The sequence below is a fragment of the Misgurnus anguillicaudatus genome, chromosome 17 (genome assembly GCF_027580225.2).
Source record: "Misgurnus anguillicaudatus chromosome 17, ASM2758022v2, whole genome shotgun sequence".
NCBI lineage: Eukaryota > Metazoa > Chordata > Actinopteri > Cypriniformes > Cobitidae > Misgurnus > Misgurnus anguillicaudatus.
The window spans coordinates 233575-257092 of record NC_073353.2 but is presented as its reverse complement, the minus strand read 5'-3'; the positions used below and the strand labels follow the sequence as shown (position 1 = coordinate 257092).

General features: G+C 35.8%; 1 protein-coding gene across 1 annotated transcript in view; it reads left to right on the top strand.

The window, feature by feature from the left end:
• Nucleotides 1-23180, top strand: part of LOC129451970 (plakophilin-4) — a 224146-nt gene extending 200966 nt beyond the window's left edge. The window contains exon 23 of the mRNA XM_073854829.1: nt 21839-23180. Coding sequence (XP_073710930.1) covers nt 21839-22075 — 237 coding nt within the window. The 3' untranslated portion in view covers nt 22076-23180. The remainder of the gene's footprint in view (nt 1-21838) is intronic.
• The last annotated feature ends 338 nt before the right edge of the window (nt 23181-23518 follow it).

The following is a 23518-nucleotide window of genomic DNA, read 5'->3' as shown; positions in this document are numbered from 1 at the left end:
TTATAGTACAACTTTTATAAATACTCATTTGGTGCTTAAAACCATAAAAACGATCTAATCTAGCAAGGGACAGAGCATTGTCACGACTGTGAGCCCATGTATATTGCCTTTGTCCATCATGAAAATATCTCCAGATGTCACACAAATCATTGGCCTTTATCATCTTAGTGAGCCGCACTCGTGAAGGCATGTGAGGCTCAATATGATTTCTGTCAATAATATTCTCTGTACAGTTAAAATCTCCTCCTAAAAATAAGTATTCATCTGTGCAACATTTTTGTAATGTGGAATTCAATGTTTCTAGAAAAACAATTCTTTCAATAACTGAAGTAGGAGCATAAATACAAATGAAAATAAAAACATAATCCTCAAAAACTGCTCTTAATTTTAAAAGTCTGCCTTTCACAATTTCATCAACCTGATACGAGATTGGACAGAAACTTTTGGAAAAGAAAATACCCACACCACCACTAAGTGAAGTATTATGACTAAGAACAGAAAGGCCTTCCCACTCTTGCATCCAATCAGAAGCATTTCTCAAGTCACTATGTGTTTCTTGAACAAAAAGGGCATCTAATCTTTTCTGCCTTACTATTTCAAATATTTCTGCCCTTTTCTTAGCATCTCTCGCTCCATTCACATTCATGGTAGCGAAACATACTTCAGTCATTAAAAAAATAAAAATAAAAACGGAGTACAACCCATCATCATAAAAATTAAGATTTTTCAATACTCTCATTTAAATCCAGATCAAGTTTCCGGACTATTTTCTTTAATCTGTATACTTCTTTATTAGAGAAACAGCCTTCAGCCATGAAAGTCTTACTTTTGTCTACAAACTGCTCAATGTCTGGGAAATAATCATCCACCACGACTCCTCTTTTGTTCTTTGTGATTTTTAGAAACAATTTAATGTCCTCTATATCATAGTCAGGCCTAGTAACTTCACTTTGTGACAAAACTACACTTGTGTCAGAGAGTTCACTATCACTTTCAGAATAAATCTGATCTGCTGTTTCTTCAAACTCAAATTTCTTAGTCTGTCTGTTTCCATCACCTTTATCAGATGTTTTCCTTTTCAATGGTACTTTAAAAGTATTCTGTTCTGAACCACTTTCATTAGGCCCAAAAGCCATCTCTTGATTTGCCTCTTCATTTACATTTACATCATTTTTACCGCTTGACTCACCTTTGTCATCCTCGTTTTCACCTTTGTTAATAATCTCGATTTCCTCCTCCACTAAAAGAACATCCTCTGCAGGTTCGGCGCTTTGAACTTCACTGTGTATATTATCCTGGACCGCTGTTTGGTCCTCTCCGATTGAGGCTTCACCGGCCTCATCACTGTGTACCACAGCCAGCTCCGTGCCGTCAGCTGCACCGTCCGCGTCAGCTGGACGGTTTTCCGCCCCCAGATTGCTGGGGCATGCCCGGACCAAATGTCCAACATTTCCGCAGCCAAAGCACTTAATTTTGTCCGTGGTAACAAATACCACGTAGTTATAATCATCAATGCGGAAATTCAGCGCCAAGTCTAAATCAGCGTCTTTGTTTGTAATCATAAAGACCGAACGTCTAAATGAAACAATATGTTTTAGTAGAGGGGAAACACGGCCAATTGGGATTTTCTTAATCGAGGAGACTAATTTCCCATGGCGAGACAGCGCTTCGGTTAAAACCGCATCGCTAATAAATGGTGGTACATTAGAGAGAGTGACTCGTTTGGACGGTAGTGAAAGTGGTAAGACTGCGGTAAACAAACCCTCAATAACAATTCCTTTTTGAACGATCTCATTTGGCTTTTCAATTGAGCTCAAAAAAATAACAATAGCCCTATTCATTCTTGAGGCCGACAAAATATTATCGTACCCCACAACTTCTCCTACAGCCAAACAACAACTTTCTATGTTAACTGCAGAAGCCACTTTGACTCCATGGCGACGCGTGAGCAAGCTCAAAGCATGAGCTGCTGGAGTCGCCATGCCCCACGCTCACGCGGGGGGATATTTTACTTTTACTTCAGTAAAATATTATTAAAGTAACTTTACTTTTACTGAAGTACAATATTTTAGTACTTTTTCCACCTCTGGAAGAGACAATATCAGATCAATAAGCAATAGTTAACCTTGAGTGATTTCCACAAATAAAGCGTTCATCTCCCTAATGTGCCATTAAATGTATTTTAAAAAGCAGGTATCGTGATGTATGATAACAGAGTCTTGTAACAAAATAATTAGACCTTTGAAGAGACAGACAGCATTTGGGCAATATCATTAACCAGTTTATCTAATTTTACATTTAGTTCCTTTTTGCATCTGAACGTTTGTAATAGTTTTAACTAGGGCTGCACATAAATCGTACATTTTCCTGCCATCGCAATTTATTTATCATTTGTGTTTTGCACGCTTAGATTGTCCAAATTACACCAATCAGAAGGTGTTTCCCACACATTTTCTTTACTTGGGTGGCTCTCCCAGGTATATTAACAACCGCCCATGTGTATTTGGCATCAATTTTTTTTTTTTTTGTCCGTAATAATGACATTATGTGTGTGAGCACGTTGTATCTTTTCAGATGAGTTCGCTGTGTGTAACGTGCTCTGTTTTTCAATTAATTGGGTGTGATGCAAAGCAAGCTCAGTGTCACATTGTATCCTTCGATGTTCCTGAACTTCGAATCATAGTGATCATAGTTGTATCCATTAGAGGTCTTCACGGAGGACACTGGTTTATATATTTTGAAAGGTCAGTCGGGTCTGAGTCGGTCCCATTTTAATTACTTCAGGTGCCGGGTCTGTTTAAACCGATCAGAGTCGATCAGAGAACGGCCATAAACAGAGTCAGTCAGCACTAACGGGCTATTGCGCATGTGCAGTCTCAAGCGTGCCTCCGGTTTCTATGGCTCTTGTAAAGTCATGGCCACACGCTGCACTTTGTTTCTCCCATTTTTATGATATTATTATTATTAATTATACAACGGGTCTGTTGAATGCTGCATTCTGATTTGCTGAGAGATGTTCCATGCGTGTTGATTATTTTTCTGTAAACTGCACACCTAACTTGTCAAATGTCTTTAAAATAGGCACCAGAGTAATGTTTGTGGTAACCGTGGTATAAGAGGACTGATTGACTCCGGTCCTTTGAATTATTTGAAAATAATGCACACCTGCGGTTTAACTCCGCTTCGCTTCGCGTCGTGCCGCATTACCACCTTGGTATGTATTATTTTCTTATAATTCAATGGCCCGTCGTCAATTATTCCTTACTGAACCGTCTTTTTATGTCTAAAATGTTTCATACAAAGATGGTAGCAAATAACCAATGTTAATGCCAAGCCCATTAAACTGAACGAGCAATTATAGCTCAAACGGTCATTATGTAAGCTGACTCTACTTACTTTATATAAAGTATACTTTTGAATCTGAAATAATGACGGATTAAAGGCAGGGTAGGAAGGAATTATCTAAAAAACTTTTTTACAAATTTCTTTAAACTGTCTTTATATACAAATACATAATTAAAATGTAAGTACTCTAAAAAGAGAGTATAAAACTCGAGTGTCTGTAGACCTCTCACCACTGTTTTAAACACAGTTAATTATTTCCATTCGGGACGAAACAAATGATTAGCTTGCGCGAATATCACTCTCTCTCGCGACCATGGCACCACCCGTTGCTGTGGGATCTGCCCAGACATGCGCACACCCGATTGATTTGAACGAGGCACTCTAGGAAGAGCAAAATGGCAGAGAAACTGCTTTCAGAACTCACAGAAAGTGCATATCCAGTCATCGAAGGCAAACAAGGCAAAAAAAGGAATAAACGAAGCAATCAAATGAGAGTAAATATCACGTGGCTTTTCCTCGAGTCGATGATGTGGTAGCGGTATTGTCACTTTTGAGTATTGAGGCACTTTTAATGCTTCTACACAAACCTATCAATCTTTAGACCTATTTATAATCCATAGACCTACATTGTCTATCATTAATATACTATACGTATAAAGTTAGTCTTTCTACACCTCACACAATGTTAATAAATCCCTTTAAAGGGGGTAATCTTCACAAGTATTGCAGTAAAGTAACAGTCAAGTCCATTCAGCTTTGTTCATGTCAAAAAGAAAGCAAAGAGAGTTTGGAGTGGTTGGATTTATGAAATTAATATAAATATTCCATAAATCAAAGTACTGCGTTATGGTAACACATTACTAGTTGTGTTTCACATGTATAGCATACTTTTTTAGTCTGAATTAGATTTAAATACATCTTTAGAATATGCATTACCTGTTTATTTTATTACATATCTAAATGATAAAAATAAAAGCAAATAAAAATAGAATTTCTTTTAGAATTATCCCAAAACATATCGCCATCGCACCACCCAACAGAACTATTGCATATTTCCTCATTATCGTCAAAAAGTATAGAAGAACAAGAGGCGAAACTCTGATTAGTTTTTGGCAACAGCCACTAGGTGGCGCTTCAGTAGGGCGGCCACCATTTTGGAATGAACATTCTCACAGCCAATTCATTCTCAAATCATTCTCAGCGAATCTCACAGCCAAATCAGAAGCGCAATATAAGTTTCTTAAATTAAAATTTTGTTCACTTGCTACACCTACACGAAACGCTGTATTGTCTTGTATGTATGTGTTGTTGTTGTCAGTTGTGGAATCCAATCATTAAATAGATGCACATTTAAGGTAGTTTTTTTCTTGCTTTATTATGTAATTCTAATTTATGCTACTTTACACATTTACTATTATTATTAGTTACCAACTCCACTAGATATGAAATATATTATTTTGTACATATGAATCCCCCGGATTCCGCTACAAACATGATTATCTTATACAACATGATGCATTGCTCTGCCTGTTATCCTATAATTGCCACTTTTGGACAGTGGCTGTGTTTTTTTACTTAATCCATTTTGAGCAGTTCTGATGTATATGTGTGTATATGTGTATGTATATGGAGCCAAAATATTATGTGTGGATGAGTTTATGTCTGTCTGTATGTATGTATGTAAAGTTAGCATATATAAAAGTGGAAGAAAAATATCTAAAAATAAGCTGTAAAAGGGATTAATGATCACTGGTCTGATTGTATGTTATTCTGTGTTATCATCATTCAGTTTGAATTTGATCTTTTAATGTACAAAGTAGCTGATATTTCCATTACTTCTAGATGACTCTCGAAGTCGCTCTCATTCCAAAATGGCGGATTCGTAGGGCTGCTGCTGGGCCCTGATGTTGCAATGGAACGTTCTATTGACTTTCACTTCTTGTCAATATAAGTTCTTTGTTATCGTGCAGCCATAGTTTTAACATAGTTGTAATGCGCTTTTCTGCATTGCTGTACAGTACTTTTTGAAACACGATATAAAGTGTGCAATGGTGTTGAATAAATTTCACTGAGAATTTTTATAATATGTTATACTTTTGTAGTAAGTAAATAAAATCATATTGCGAGTGTAAATATTCATAAATTCGAGGAGTTTCTGAGGTGTTTATCTTCGGCAAAATGCGCAGTTTCTCTGTTGCTGAATAAAAACATTAAAATTTAAAAATTAAATTAACTGTAACTGTAAATAAAATTAACCCTCTGGGGTCCGACCATTTTGGGACACTGTCAGAGGTTCTGACATGCTCTTACATTTGGTCTTTTTTCAGTTGCTTTAAAACATAATAATGGCAAGTGTCTCATACCACTGTGTTCAGCACAAACTGGGCTAAAATATTATATGAGCTACATGTATGTACATGTTTGTATTTTTCAGAGAAAAATGTTTATGCGTGGTTTTTAAAAAAGCAAAAATTTTAAGTCACTGATATAAGTTCACAAAACCCATACTAAACATGTTTTAACAAGACTTTCCTAAACAGAATCTAGTAGTCTAGAGTTTTTTCTTTAAAATGATGTGAAAATCACCATGTCTACTTATTCACATAAAACAATGTATTGATTTAGAAATTGTAAGACACTTTTTGTTTAGAGTGGCCGTATGCGAGAAGGATTGATTGACAGCTAGCAAACAAAGGCTCGCATAATGAGCTGCATAATGAGCTGCATAATGAGGCAGGAGGGAACTACAGTAAAGAATGTGAGGACAAATGTACATGTTTGTTTGAGGTTTATTAAGAAGTTAACAATATAATCAAAATAGAAATGAAGGTCAGTAGGACATTATCAGTTTATTTGGAAACGAACCCTATTCAAAAAACTATAAGAAACTGATAAACAACAGAGCTGTAAACTTCATGTGGCTCATGTAACCATATAACTTTATGTCCAAAGAGTGTGAATATGTTTTTCCACTTCATAGTTTTGTACTGTTGAGAGGGATGCAGACCTGTAAGAGAGTTATGAACAGTTGTCAGCATAAATTGTCCACAGAAATACCCTTACATAGATAACTGATGGGTAAATGATAATAATAATAATAATAATAATAATAATAATAAGTTTATTTGAACATGTAATAAAAATACAAAAATATACATATATATAATAATGAAGTATGTATACTGTGTATACATACATACAAAACAAAAAAATAAAAATAACAGTTGAATAAGGACATGTACTTCTCAACCAAAATTATTATAAATAATAAATAATTCAAAAAAAAAAAAATATATATATATATATATATATATATATATATATATATATATATATATATATATATATATATATATATATATATATATTAGGGCTGTCAAAATTAACGCGTTAATAACGCGTTAACGCAAATTCATTTTAACGCCACTAATTTTATTAACGGAGATTAACGCAACGCGCAATTTCTGTTTGACCCTTGGTCCAGCCCATAGTTGAATGAACAGAGACGCAGACAAATGTGAACCTGTCTAAATGATTCGAAAGTTTTCATAGAAATAAGAACATTAAGCAAATCGTCTACCAAATCCAATGCTCTAAATGCTCGTTGGACATCTGATATGATCTTTATTTATACGTCTGAGAGGTGTAACGTTACCGTCCTCCTAATGCTTAATCTAATACAAAAATGCGTCTCAATTCATTTTGGTTTCGCTTTTATGCATGACTTAGAAAATAGACTGCAGGACTTGCTTGATGTTAAAAGAGTCATTAAGAGAGATAAAGTTCGGTACCTGATTAAAGTTAAAGAGTTATTAAGAGCGACAAGACTCAAAAGCGATCCCCTCACGCTGACTGACTGATATCTGAAGCGCGTGAACACAGACGCGCGAGTGCGCGACCCGGATATATTGACATCTACACAAAATTACAGTTTTACAAATATCTGTTTTGATAAGAATTCACGCTGGTAGGCTCTATAATCTGTTATGTTTTAAGTAAATGTTTGGTTAACTGTTGGGTAAAACTATCTGATGTGTAACATTATATTAGATCACTTAGATTTTAAGCAGTCTGTCTTAATGTCAATCAAACAAAAGGAAAAAAAGTTGAACATACATTGATGATGTTTTTGCTTTGTGTGTGCTAAATCTATTAGTTTTACCAGTGATTTTAAGGTATTGATGTGGTAATATAATGTATGGATGTGGAAGTTTTTGTGGTAATTTGACTCTTTTAACTTCAAACACGTGTAGTTCTGTCATATTTTGTTATATTTCAACAAATCATGCATTGTTCTATGTTTTAATAGAGAATGTCAAAATATGAACAACTATTTTTTTAAAATTTGCTAATTCCGACTCAACTTGCCAGCACAGGTCACAAATGATGCAGCAGCAAACAAAAATGGAGAAAGAAAAATCTTCTGAAAGGAAAATTCATATACAAAACAATGGCTGGTGATTCTGTTAAAATGTAAACAGACTGTTGTTAACATACATTTGCATAAAGCATCTATATATGTATATATGATTAGAATATTAAAAACCTGAAAAGTGTTAAATTAGGGTAAATTTAGAATGGATAAAAATGTGCGATTAATTTGCGATTAATCGCAGTTAACTCATGAAATCATGCGATTAATCTAGATTAATTTTTTTAATCTATTGACAGCCCTAATATATATATATATTCCCGTGTTCAAAAGGAGTAGGAAGAAGTTCATAAACTTTTCAAATCCCACCCCCTTTCTCTATTTTTATCAATTAGATAAATACACAAAGATTCCACACAATTCTTATTTACATAAATGTTCACCTCATATCTACCTACCTACAGCTCACATATACCCATACATACATAGACCACAGACAGATGCAAACATGCATACAGTATTGTTCAAAATAATAGCAGTACAATGTGACTAACCAGAATAATCAAGGTTTTTAGTATATTTTTTATTGCTACGTGGCAAACAAGTTACCAGTAGGTTCAGTAGATTCTCAGAAAACAAATGAGACCCAGCATTCATGATATGCACACTCTTAAGGCTGTGCAATTGGGCAAATAGTTGAATTAGTTGAAAGGGGTGTGTTCAAAAAAATAGCAGTGTGGCATTCAATCACTGAGGTCATCAATTTTGTGAAGAAACAGGTGTGAATCAGGTGGCCCCTATTTAAGGATGAAGCCAACACTTGTTGAACATGCATTTGAAAGCTGAGGAAAATGGGTCGTTCAAAACATTGTTCAGAAGAACAGCGACCTTTGATTAAAAAGTTGATTGGAGAGGGGAAAACCTATAAAGAGGTGCAAAAAATGATAGGCTGTTCAGCTAAAATGATCTCCAATGCCTTAAAATGGAGAGCAAAACCAGAGAGACGTGGAAGAAAACGGAAGACAACCATCAAAATGGATAGAAGAATAACCAGAATGGCAAAGGCTCAGCCAATGATCACCTCCAGGATGATCAAAGACAGTCTGGAGTTACCTGTAAGTACTGTGACAGTTAGAAGACGTCTGTGTGAAGCTAATCTATTTTCAAGAATCCCCCGCAAAGTCCCTCTGTTAAAAAAAGGCATGTGCAGAAGAGGTTACAATTTGCCAAAGAACACATCAACTGGCCTAAAGAGAAATGGAGGAACATTTTGTGGACTGATGAGAGTAAAATTGTTCTTTTTGGGTCCAAGGGCCACAGGCAGTTTGTGAGACGACCCCCAAACTCTGAATTCAAGCCACAGTACACAGTGAAGACAGTGAAGCATGGAGGTGCAAGCATCATGATATGGGCATGTTTCTCCTACTATGGTGTTGGGCCTATTTATCGCATACCAGGGATCATGGATCAGTTTGCATATGTTAAAATACTTGAAGAGGTCATGTTGCCCTATGCTGAAGAGGACATGCCCTTGAAATGGTTGTTTCAACAAGACAATGACCCAAAACACACTAGTAAACGGGCAAAGTCTTGGTTCCAAACCAACAAAATTAACCCTCTGGGGTCCGACCATTTTGGGACACTCTCAGAGGTTCTGACATGCTCTTACATTTGGTCTTTTTTCAGTTGCTTTAAAACATAATAATGGGAAGTGTCTCATACCACTGCGTTCAGCACAAACTGGGCTAAAATATTATATGAGCTACATGTATGTACATGTTTGTATTTTTGAGAAAAAAAGGTTTATGCGTGGTTTTTAAAAAAGCAAAATTTTTAAGTCACTGATATAAGTCCACAAAACCCATACTAAACATGTTTTAACAAGACTTTCCTAAACATAATCTAGTAGTCTAGAGTTTTTTCTTTAAAATGATGTGACAATCACCATGCCTACTTATTCACATAAAACAATGTATTGATTTAGAAATTGTAAGACACTTTTTGTTTAGACGGGCCGTATGCGAGAAGGATTGATTGACAGCAAGCAAACAAAGGCTCGCATAATGAGCTGCATAATTAGGCAGGAATGTGAGAATGAACTACAGTGAAGAATGTGAGGACAAATGTATACATGTTTGTTTGAGGTTTATTAAGTTAACAATATAATCAAAATAGAAATGATGGTTAGTAGGACATTTTAAGTTTATTTGGAAACATACCCTATTCAAAAACTTTGTATAAACTAAGAAACTGATACACAACAGAGCTGTAAACTTCATGTGGCTCATGTTACCATATAACTTTATGTCCAAAAAGTGTTTTTCCACTTCATAGTTTTGTACTGATGAGATAGATGCATACCTCTAAGAGAGTTATAAACAGCAGTTAGCATAAATTGTCCACAGAAATACCCTTACTTATATAACTGATGGGTAAATGTCACTGATACTAAGTTACATTATACTATCTTGTACATAAACTTAATCTCAGATAAACATCTGCAGCAATTAATATAAAAAGCTGTTTTCAGATGACTGTTTTCAGATGCCCATCCCCTTATCGTCTAGCTTCTGTTTTAAACGTGTTTCTGTAAGCGCGTATGAACTTTAAAAACACATCGCATGTGCGCGAGCTCGCGTCTCCGCGTCTCCGCTCCGAACGCAGTGCTCATAAAAACGGTGTAGCGTGTAAAGCGCAACGTATGGAATTACCTTGCATGTAAACAATATGGAATCATTTTACAGCAAATCCCGCAGTGCAGCATTCACTCAAAGTTGCCATGACAGATACGAAAGTGAATAACTGTGTCTTAACACTGTACAACATGTAACAGATATCCGCCATTATGGGAGGTCACGCGTACTCGTTTGTAAATAAGCATGTAAACATGGAATCATATTACAGCACACACTTAAAAGATACAGCAGTTGAGGCTTACTGAAAGTTTCCATGAAGGATATAAGTGAATTACTGTGTTTAACACTGTTACATCATGCAACAGTGAAATCCGCAATTACGTGAGATCGCGTCCGTTTGTAAACAATGCGAAGCGTGTAGTCTGCTAAGGTTGCTTAACCTTACTGTATGTAGGCTGAACTGCACAAGCCATGAGCATATTAAGTTACATGATAGCAAATATAAATGGTATAAATTAACTGTTAACGTTACTTACTTCTAATCCAGCAGTGCGTTCTCCATTGTTCTTCTTAGGTAATGTTAAAGATAAATGCTTCTCTTCCTCAATGTCCAGACATAAATGAAGATATTCCTCACGTGTGTGAATAAAGTTTATAATCCAAACATGCGGTAAAACGTCTTTAAATCTGATCAAACTTTACGCATTGCTTGTTATGGTTGAACAGCTCGTGTCTTCATTACCATGTCAACAGCTGTGGGCGTGACCACATTATATTGTTTTCGATTATATTTAGCTTGTTTAAAAGTAGACATTTCAGGCTTTCTTTGGATGTGTGTATCATGCTTGTGTGACGAGTATTCGCGGAGTTTCAATTGATTTTTGTAACGTGTTTTGAGAGACAGCTGGCGGAGACAGAAATGTTTATTTTCTTTATTTGACAAAAACACAAAGATCTGTTGTTATTGTGAATGAACACATATTAAAGAAGACCCTTTACCGTTTCAAATGATGTCAAACACGTAAGTGTATGATTATTAATGATGGAGTATTTTAAGTTGATTCTGCTATGATAAGGAAAAAACACGTCAAAACGCGGCCCCGCGTTTTTGGACCCCAGGGGGTTAATGTTATGGAGTGGCCAGCCCAATCTCCAGACCTTAATCCAATTGAGAACTTGTGGGGTGATATCAAAAATGCTGTTTCTGAAGCAAAACCAAGAAATGTGAATGAATTGTGGAATGTTGTTAAAGAATCATGGAGTGGAATAACAGCTGAGAGGTGCCACAAGTTGGTTGACTCCATGCCACACAGATGTCAAGCAGTTTTGAAAAAACTGTGGTCATACAACTAAATATTAGTTTAGTGATTCACAGGATTGCTAAATCCCAGAAAAAAAAATGTTTGTACTGAGTTTGTACAGTTAAAGGTAGACACTGCTATTTTTTTGAACACACCCCTTTCAACTAATTGCCCAATTGCACAGCCTTAAGAGCGTGCATATCATGAATGCTGGGTCTTGTTTGTTTTCTGAGAATCTACTGAAACTACTGGTAACTTGTTTGCCACGTAGCAATAAAAAATATACTAAAAACCTTGATTATTCTGGTTAGTCACATTGTACTGCTATTATTTTGAACAATACTGTACATACCTACAACACTATTTTCATTTCTTTCAATATACCATACTATAACCTCAAGTCCTTTTTATAGCCATTCAATACATTATTTTTAAATAATCTCTTGAATTTACTAATTGTTGTACATGATTTCATCTCGTCACTGCAGCTATTCCATACATTAACTCCTTTAGTTGTAACACAGTGATACTTGGCATTTGTTCTAATATGTTTCTTTTGAAAAACTGACTCTCCTCTTAAGTTATGGTTGCTATCTCTCATTTGAAACAGCCCTTGGATACTGTTCGATAGCTGATGATTTTTTACTTTGTACATAATTTGTGCAGTTTTAAACTCAACCATATCTCTAAATTTTAGAACTTTTAATTTAATAAAAAATGGATTAGTTGATGCTCTAAATGAGGTAAATGGGTAAATGATAGCACTACATTCAGATAAACTATCATAAACTAAATTAGTATCTCAGATTAACATCTGCAATGATTAGTTATATAAAAAGCTGTTTTCAGATGACTGTTTTCAGATGCCCATCCCCTTATCGTCTAGCTTCTGTTTTAAACGCGTGTCTGTAAGCAAGTATGAACTTTAAAAACACATCGCAAATGGATGTGTGCGAGCTCGCGTCTCCGTGTAAACAACGCGGAGCTCATAATAAAACGGTGTCGCGTGTAAAGCGCAATGTATGGAATGCGTTGCATGTAAACAATATCATATTACAGCAGATCCCCCAGTGCAGCATTACTCAAAGTTGCCATGAAGGATACGAAAGTGAATAACTGTGTCTAACACTGTACAGCATGTAACAATGAAATCCGCCATTACGTGATAACGCACATACTCGTTTGTAAATAAGCATGTACACATGGAATCATATTACAGCACACACTTAAAAGATACAGCAGTGCAGCATTACTCAAAGTTGCCATGAAGGATACGAAAGTGAATAACTGTGTCTAACACTGTACAGCATGTATCAATGAAATCCGCCATTACGTGAAATCACGCGCCCTCGTTTGTACACAATGCGAAAGTTTTTAAATCCGAAGCGTGCAGTCTGCTAAGGTTGCTTATGTAGGCTGAACTGCACAAGCCATAACATATTACATGATACCAAATATAAATGAAGACAAATGACTAACAGTTTCTTCAGGAATATATCCTTCTCCATTGCGTCTTCCATTGTTCTTCTTCTTAGGTAACGTTAAAGATAAACGCTTCTCTTCCTCAATGTCCAGACATAAATGAAGATATTCCTCACGTGTGTGTATAAAGTTTATAATCCAAACATGCGGTAAAGTCTGTAAATCTGATAAAACTTTACGCTTTGTTTATTATTGTTGGAACTGCTTGTCTCTTCATTACCATGTCAACAGCCTGAGGGCGTGACCGCATTAGAGATAATGAGCTCAGCCAGGAAAAACGGTACTCTCTTTACTTCAATGCAGATTATATAAACAGGAAATATTTAATATTTGTTTTTGATTATAATTAGCTTGTTTAAAAGTAGACATTTCAGGCTTTCTTTGGATACATGTATTATGTTTGTGTGACGAGTATTCGCGGAGTTTCAACTGATTTTTGTAACGTGTTTTAAGAGACAGCTGGCGGAGACAGAAATGTCTGAATGCGCACCCTGTTTATTTTCTTTATTTGACAAAAACACAAATATCTCTTGTTGTGAATGTACACTAATTAAAGAGGACCCTTCAGAGTTTCAAATGATGTCAAACACGTAAGTGTTTGATTATTAATGATGGAGTATTTTAAGTTGATTCTGCTATGATAAGGAGAAAACACGTCAAAACGCGTCCCCGCGTTTTTGGACCCCTGGGGGTTAATTATTGTTCTACATATTATTATTTTATTTTCCCCCTACATTTACTCAAATAATATAAATGTAGGGGAGACCGGGGCTGGTTGTCTCACGGGTTGGTTGTCACACTGCTTATTCCAGACATACTACATGTCGCTGTGATACAATTTTGATATCAATTTGCTAGCCTTCAATAGCTTACTCATTTGCACTTGAAATTTTGCTGAGCAGACACAAAACATTGAGGTTAGGAGACATTTTTTTATTTTTATGGGTCAGAGTAAATTTTCATGTTGGTGTTGTTTTTGTGTTTAGATCTTGTAGGATATTAGTCATTCAAAAACAAAACACTCATTAAAAAGCTAAAAGTGGTAGTTTTATTTTGAGTCATCTTTAAACAATAAAGTTAAAGCCGTGTGGCAGCTAGCTTAGAATATTTGTCAAGAAGTCAGTTGGAGATGGTTGTCACATAGCTTGCGGGGTTGGTTGTCACATAAGAATATTCGACATGTAGACCTTTTAAGACTGTTTTCTGTTTGTTTGTTTTTGTTTGCTGTTAAAATAAAATAAATAAAGCATTGAATAAAGAGGTTTTAACACTAAAAATTATTTCTTTTTATTTCTCAACACAGTAGACAATAGGCTTTATGCCCAGCTGCACTACTTCCTGAACTTCAGCCAGCTTCTTGTTTCCTGTCTTCCATTATTGGACAAACTGATTAATCCAGGTGTGCCTGACCTTAGTAGTCACAATAACAATAATCAGACACACCTGGATTAATCAGTTTGTCCAATAATGGCAGACAGGAAACAAGGAGCTGGCTGAAGTTCATAGTGCAGCTGGGCATAAAGCCTATTCAAGTAACTGATCACCCACTTTAATCCCATTGTTTAAACATAAGGGGCATTAATAACAACTATCATATAGGGGTGGATTCATATTAACACTTATTTGCAGTTTCTAGCTTAAAAAAATTAAGTTACACATTATCTTTTCAGATCCCAATTTATCATTGAAATCCTATAGAACCTCTATAGGGACAACCAACCCCATACCCTGTGACAACCAACCCCGTGATGGGGTTGGTTGTCACATTGTGTCAGAGTGTCTTTGATGGTTAATTACTTCCTGTTACAATACAATTGAAAATTAAAAAGTATACACATTTAAAGCCAAGACTCCAAAGTTTCATTTCATGTAGGAATTACTGCTGAAATATTTTTTGAAGATGAGCAATTCATGCATGAGTAAAAATTGTGACAACCAACCCCGGTCTCCCCTACAAATATTAAGTAAATCATAGTTCAAGTTAGGTGTAAAACTTACATTCTTTTTTAAGTTGATGTTAAATACAAATAATAATAATTTGAAATACGGTAAGGAATTATTACAGTTTTAAAAACTTAAATATATTACTCCCACCTTCTTAAATATATTGGTTAAAATAATCTGTAAATTAAATACTTATATTATTAAATTGATAGTTCACCTTAAAATGAAAATTCTGTCATGATTTACTCATCTTCATGTTGTTCTAAACCTGTATGAATTTCCTTTTTCTGATAAACACAAAAGAAGATATTTTGAGAAAAAATATTGGGTTGTTTTTAACCCAGGGCTGGGTAACTATTGGACAAAACACATTTCTGGGTTAAAAATGCCCAAATAATGGGTTGTTTTTACCCAACTGCTGGGGTATTGTTGATCAACCATGTTGAAACAACCCATTCTTTGGGTTATTTTAACCCAGAAATGTGTTTTGTCCAATAGCGACCCAGCCCTGGGTTAAAAACAACCCAATATTTTTTTGAGTGGGTAAACACACAGCAGTAGGATATAAAAAAATATGATGACATTTAATGGGTATCGTCAACTGTGTGCTTACCATCATTTTACAATATTTTTTTTCCTACTATGGAAGTCAATGGTCACTATCTGCTGTGTGTTAACCATCATTTTTCAGAATATCTTCTTTTGTGTTCATCAGAAAAACGAAATTCATACAGGTTTAGAACAACATGAGGATGAGTAAATAATATGTAAATAAAATATGTACAATTTACATAAGTGTGTGCATTATGATCTTACGTTATGACTTAAAGGAACACGCCCAGATTTTGGGAATTTAGCGTATTCACTGTATCCCCCAGAGTTAGATAAGTCCATACATACCTTTCTCATCTCTGTGTGTGCTGTAACTCTGTCTGACGCAGCCCCCGATAGCTTAGCTTAGCACAAAGTCTGGAAGTGAATGGCTCCAGCTAGCAAACTGCTCCCCATAAGTGACAAAATAACGCAAACATTTTCCTATTCTCTGAAGGCGAAAACACTGCTACTTGGGCAGGGTGATTTGCACAACTCTGAGGGAACTCTCTGCTTCTCACCATGGGGCTTCTCGGGTGCTGCGAGCAAATCACTCCGCCCAAGTAGCAGTGCTCTGCCTTTAGAGAATATAGTTCCCAGTATGTATACTGTTAAAAGATTGCTGTATCTCATATCACCTTGTTATTTGTACACGGTGTGACTATACAAATCACAACACATAAATAGGAAAATGTTTGCGTTATTTTGTCACTTATTGTGAGCAGTTTGCTAGCTGGAGCCATTCACTTCCAGACTTTGTACTAAGCTAAGCTATCGGGGGCTGCGTCAGACAGAGTTACAGCACGCACAGAGATGAGAAAGCTATGTATGGACTTACCTAACTCTGGGGGATACGGTGAATAAGCTAAATTCCCAAAATCTGGGCGTGTTCCTTTAAGGCTGCAATGATTAAAACAGTTCTTGTTCTAAAAAAGTTATTATTAAATGCATATAAATAAAAATATGTAAAACTAAATAAAGAAGATATCATATACAGACTGTATGTAAGCATATGTTTTCTTGTTCTGTCCACGTGGGTTTAAACGTTATTTTTCTAAAAAAAAAAGAATTTAAAAACTTTATTGGTGGTAGTTGAGAATAATTCCTCTTTCCATATCTTAATCATTTTGAGCGCAATATAAATGTATCATATTGTTGTTCTTATTATATAAGAATACATATTTTTTACAAAATTTTTAACATATAGAGAATATAAGTTTAGCGTGTTGTGCGTATTTCCTAATTACAGTATAAGCTTTTGGTGAAATTGCAACAAAACTAAAAGTGTATAAAAACATAAAAAACATCAATAAACCCAAAACTTGGAATATAATGTGGTATTGCTGAAATTGCAATCTCTAAATGAGTATATTCATCTTTAATGTTGAAGAAACAAAAAAGTAATGTGCTGCTAAGCATTCGTCAAAAAAAGTAGTACAGTTACATGTTCTACAAGTACTCATTTCTCCATGAAAATTTAATAAATTTTTTTATAATACATTGTAGCTGTCGGTCAGAAACCTCTTATCTTTATTAAATTATACATAAAATGCTTTTAATTGGGCAAGCGCACTAAACGCATCTGAAACAAAGCCCGTGTGTACAGCAAGTAAGACAGCTGTAACGAAGGTAGACGGCCTTTTGTAAAGCAAAAGAAAGCTGTTAAAAATGAGAAACCGACACTGAAAAAAGTGTAGTAGGATTTACTTGAAAAAAGCTGAGAAAAAAAATTTCACTCAGAAAATGCTAGTAAATTTAAATAAAATTATCAGCAGCTTTAACTAGATTATTATTAATTTTTAAATTCTTATTCACCCTTTGTTTTAGCGATGTTTATCAAAGATTATAAAATATTGGGACGGGCACCTTTACACTTTAATAACACCAAAAACTTGATCGCTTCATAAGCAAAGAGCCATAAACGGTTAAGTTCCAAAACGGTAGGTACATACAAAAAGACGAGGACCTGGCAACACTGCAAGGCAGCGCGCTGTGGAGCAGCCTCACAAATGCGTACAATACACAATGCCAAGACGGAGGTTTATTACAAAACATAGTGCTGTTAAATTATTTTGGTCAAAGGTGTGAGTGATAAGCACGCGAGACGACAAAACGTTGTGATGGTTATCTCTGTGTCAATCATCACATTTTCGGGAGTGAGTCTTGTTCCATACAGACATGTAACAAACATTTAGGGGATTCACTCCCGCATTTAAATGCGGTTGTCACTCCTGAAACAAACTTAAATTTACTTAAAATTAAATTTGTTAGTTTTATCTTATTTGTCATTGCTCTTTTTCTACTTAATGTTGTTATGTTACGGATGAGTTACTTAAGCAATATCGCCTCGTGCCTCTGGCCTTATCACAGCCGTGATGATATAGAGCTATATCACACGACTCCGAGAGCGATATTGCTTTTATACAACATTTTGACGGCACACGTTTGAAAAACGAATTATTATGAAACGAGTTATTTTAAAAGCCTCTTTGTTTGAGAACTACTTCTTCCGCCACGGATTTGAGGGCGGCCAGAATGACAGGTAAAACTTTCGGCTGCTTTGAAGCTCATAACAACTCAATGGACGGAAAAGCCGTTACTTTATATTACCGTTTCTTGGTCACAAAGTGTAGTTTTAAGATTAGTTCAGTCGAGAATGTATATGTATTATATTTAAATCTGCAGTCGATTAGTAAAGATAGCGCCTGTTTGAACGTTTGCTTAGTGAGATTCGGTACGAATGAGAACCAAAGCATGAGCGGACGTCAGTGTTCACTCGCCCCGCTGACCACCGCCCTCTCTGGGCTACATCTCTGACAGGGATTCCCTGGCTCTCATGTTGGCCTTGTTTGTTTATGATCGTCAAAATGAGATCAAATCAGCAGTATTTGGTGTCATGATCAAACTATTACTTGTTTTTTTATTCATATTTAGTGTCTTTTGTGTTGTTATTGTTTTGGCGCGAGGTAAAAGTTAATAAAACTATACTTGTATAACGTTACTATTGCTTTCTCATTTATTCTTAACGCAATACGAGCACTCGATTATTATTATTAAACTTTGTTCTTGTCAGTACTATACAAAACGTTTTTTTATAAGTGTCAGAGAGATGTTTTTGCATACTGCTATAAATATACCAGTGGCGATATCTCATAACATGTTTTAATAGTCACGTCACGATAAAGTAAATGATCAATGTCCACATTTAAAAGCTGCGGTGCTTACCTGCAGTTCCACAGTGTTTTCGCGTTCTGATAAAAGATATAGCTCCAGAAAAAAATGAGTGTTTATAATCCTCTTTCCAAGTGTTAATTGTCCACACGATGTGACAAGACATTTCTCCCATTAACTTTAACGTAACATCCAAGAGCGCTGATCCGATTGGGGATTCACAGACTGATTTATGAGCTAGTAAACTAATGAGACACACGGAGAGTGATTCAAAACAGCAGAAAGAACTTTTGTATAAATTTATTTACAGCACATGCTGTTTTATTGATAGTTGGAAACTCTGCTGTTTGCTTGCACTTATGCTTAGTACATTATCTTTGCTTCTGACAAGTTTCTATAATAAATCAGTAAATAAATCACAAACGTGTAGACGTGTTGGCGAATAAAAATTTTAATTGTAAATTTTGCAAATTACATAATTATGAATCATATTAGTATGTCCTAACAATAAATCTGTGTCAACATTCGACAACACATAATTATCAAAAGGCAATATAACGCACATTACAGGTTAAATTAATTATATAAAAAACAGGGAACATTTTGTAAATGTAAAACTCAACAAAATGCGTAATTAAAATAATTGTATTAATTGTACCAAATATTTAATACCACTTCCCCATAATGATGTAATTAATTTTTAAAACAACATCTGTCAATCAGATACATCTTATCTGGTCATTTTTATTTTATTTAGAAGTCATAACTGTTGATCACCCTTTATATGGATTTTGTGAATATGAATATTTAAGATTTACAAACTGTCGGCAAGACCTGAAGCCAACCCCGGACATTCTGAGATTCTTTATTGAAAGTGGGTCATATTTGTATGTAACATGTAACATGAATTAAGAATTTTGTGCCTATTTGACAGAGAAAAGACATAGCCTGACTTTAGGGCACATTTGTATGGAAAACTACAACTACCACAATGCACCACAATGCACAGCTCTGCAAGCCACTCCCATTAATCGGATTACCGCTCAGATATGCTATTGTGTACATAAATGCCATGTTAGAATAACAAATAAACACTCAGTTTATAGTAAGACGTTCGTTTATCCCTGCAGGCTTTGGCTGTGGCTTCCAGTTTAGGATTCTAAAATATTTATCCAGGAAGCCGCTGTCCATATACGGTACGAAGCTTGGGTAGGAGCAGCTTCATTCAGTTTCTGATATATTTTTGAGAGTGCTTGGCCAAACATGTATATTCCAAAAGAAGAAAATGTCGCATCCTGCACACAAACGCGTCCACTGCACAATATGTATACTCCACAGATGCACTGGCTCAGTGCTTGTGCTCTTTGCCGAAACACGTTTGTAAAATAGACATGCCCAAACACACGCAAAGTACCTCTCTTGCCCGGGACCATTTACCAAACAAACGTCCATATCCTGATCTGATGCGGAAATGTTATACAGAAAGCACACCGCGATAGTACAGCCACTACTAGTCCGTCCAAGCTCGAGCCAGTCCGGGCTTCTCTACGCAGCGGAGACCGAGGGTTGCAGCATCTTCCCCGGGCTCCTCTACGCAGCCGAAGCCCAGGCTCCGGCCTACTCCTCGGGCTTCTGTTCCTCCTTCTGCCTCAGCTCTTTGCTGTATTGTGGCTCATAAAGTTGCAATGAACAGCGGATTAAAGCATCACGCTTGCAAAATCACCCTCTTCCATATCCAGAGGTGGAAAGTAACGAATTACATTTACTCACGTTACTGTAATTGAGTAGTTTCTTTGTGTGTTTTTACTTTTTTGAGTAGTTTTTAAAATCTGTACTTTTACTTTTACTTAAGTATGTTTTATTTAAAGTATTGTACTTCATTACATTTTAAATACTATCCGTTACTGAGTAAAAAATATTTTAAAAAGCAAGGTGATAAAGACGCGCAACGGATGTAAATGGGCGGGGCCCGGGGGAATGTGCAAAAAGAACCATGGAGACGGACGAGACAGGCGCGCGCTAATGCAGAGACCCACCTCAGTTCAAATCTTATGAAAGAAACCCCTGGTCATATTTAAGCGACCACTTTCCACTGACGCGAAGCAAGTGTTTCATTTCGTAGGATTCATGCTCTTAAGTACGAAATTGCCCGACACGTTTTTAATACCATGCGCATTATCTTCCGAGGTCTAGCAGCTTCGCGTCAAGTCAAAAACAACTTTAAAACGTCCTCGAGAATGCGCAGGTCATTAGACATTGCAGAGAGCGAGAGAGAGAGCGAGAGAGAGAAGAATAAAGGTCATCAGGTACCCAGGTCAGGGAAGTAAGTTAAGATAATAAACGTGTCAAATGTATATAGACATGGCACTCATCTCATTATATGCTCATTTAAACTATATATATATATATATATATATATATATATATATATATATATATATATATATATATAGTTTAATAAAATAATGTGTGTTACCAGCAATACATCAATTACAACCTTACTATAGTGATTGTATTTACAAGCTGCCGACCACCTTCAAGAGTGCATAACTCGCATGTAAAATCATTAAACAATTCCATAAATGTTTCTTACTTTAAAAAAGCTTTTTATTTTATTAACTTTTTGTTATTGCACTTTAATTGTAAAGATGTTCCTACAATTAAAAACAACTAGTTTGAGATGTATATTCCCTTGTCGTTTTTGAACTAGAACTAGAATCCTCCACCTCTTCCCGCTGTAAAAAAAAGTAACTTTTACTCTGAGTAAAGTTAAAATGACTTACTTTTTACTTTTGTAGATTTTTAGACCAGTTACTTTACTTTTACTTAAGTAAAATATTATTAAAGTAACTTTACTTTTACTTGAGTACAATATTTTATTACTCTTTCCACCTCTGCTAACATTGTCTTATATGATGTGCAACACAACTAACTTGGTTAGTGTTTCATAAAGCTTCAAACAGACTGACAGTTTTACTTTATTTCTGTGTAAGCAGCAGGTGTACTACGCAGATGAAGCTGGCCACAGAAACTACGATACCTACTGCACATACATGCAACCACACACCTATGAGGACTCATACCTGAATGAGACAGTCCACTATTCTTCTGCAGATTACATCCAGTCACACGGCTTTAAATCCTCAAGCAACTACATGGACTTTAACCCATCCACCAGGAGACCCTCATACCCGGCTGAACATTACCCAGTGTCGCCAGACTCATGGGTATAGAGCAGGGGTGTCCAAACTCGTTCCTGGAAGGCTGGTGTCCTGCAGAGTTTAGCCTATAAGTTCACTCAACACACCTGTCTGAAAGTTTCTTGTCTGCCAAGTAAGACCTTGATTAGCTTAATCAGGTGTGTTTGATAAGGGTTGGAGCAAAACTTTGCAAAGACACTAGCCGTTTCTCAATGTCAAGGAAGGATCCTCGGAAGCTAGAATTTCGAGGATGCTACGTCATCGACGTCCGTAGAAGGACTGTTCCAATGTTGAGGATCCTTGAAATTTCAGCCAAGGACTGAGTCCTTCGTTCGAGAAATATCCCATATATAGGAAAGGATGCAAATTTGTATCCTTCGCGCTCTTCACGCGCTGAAATCACCCACAATCCTATGCGCGCAGCACCGAAAGCACACCTTTCAATCCCGCAATGACGTAATGACGTGCACTTGCTAGCCTGTTCCATTTAACGTGTTCTCCGAATACTTAAAAGGAGCCTCGCCTAGCCTCTGAAGGAAGTGACTTGTAAAGACTAGTCCTGCCAAGGAAGTATCCTTGACATTGAGAAACGGCTACTGGTCCTCCAGGAGCAGGATTGGACACCTCTGGTATAGAGAAATAGAGACCTGCAGACATCTCTAAATGTTTAAACTTCTTTGAATATTTTAACAGCTGTTTTTTTTTTGAAAAGTAAATAAAAGATGCAAAGCAAATGAAGATTTAATGTCATACCAAAGCTGGAAAAGAATGTTTGTATGTCAATGGAAACAGGAAGCAGATCATGATCTTTGTATGTAGAGGGGTTGAAGGATGTGTTGAGAAGGTAAAATTCAGTGCAGATGTTTTTTATGTATGAGAGATATGCCGAAGGGTTAACGACAGAAAATCAGAGAGGGTCAAATGAACTAAAATCTGTCAACAAAAATAAATAATGATTATGATATATTTGAACCATGTTAGTTTGTACAGAGGAAACATTGTATTGGTACCTGTTGGTTGTAAATGTTATCAAGTATTGTACATATCTTTTACTTTCTTTTCAATGCAATGAGAAAATGTTTTTATACTTCACATAGGTCAAAATCATGCTGTATTAAAGTAAATGCATCAATGATTATATGATGAGAGATGTCAGTACCTTTCTCTGAAGTAAGCCTATTTTTATATATATATTATTTTTTTGCATTACAAAATGACCATATTTTGTAATGGAACTAGTATGGAAAAAAGGTTTGTAATCTGGATGCACATGACAACGGAATGCGGCAATTAACGGTACTCGGGGGTTAATATGAAAAGAATGTTTCTGAGAAATGACAAATTAGTAATTGGTGCTTGTTAAAGCATCACTTTTATTATCTCATGTGCTTTTTATTGTGCTTATTCTTTATTGTCTTATGTGAGCTCCTTTCACTCGATCTAACAAGCAATCAGTAAGGAATAACTTACAAACTA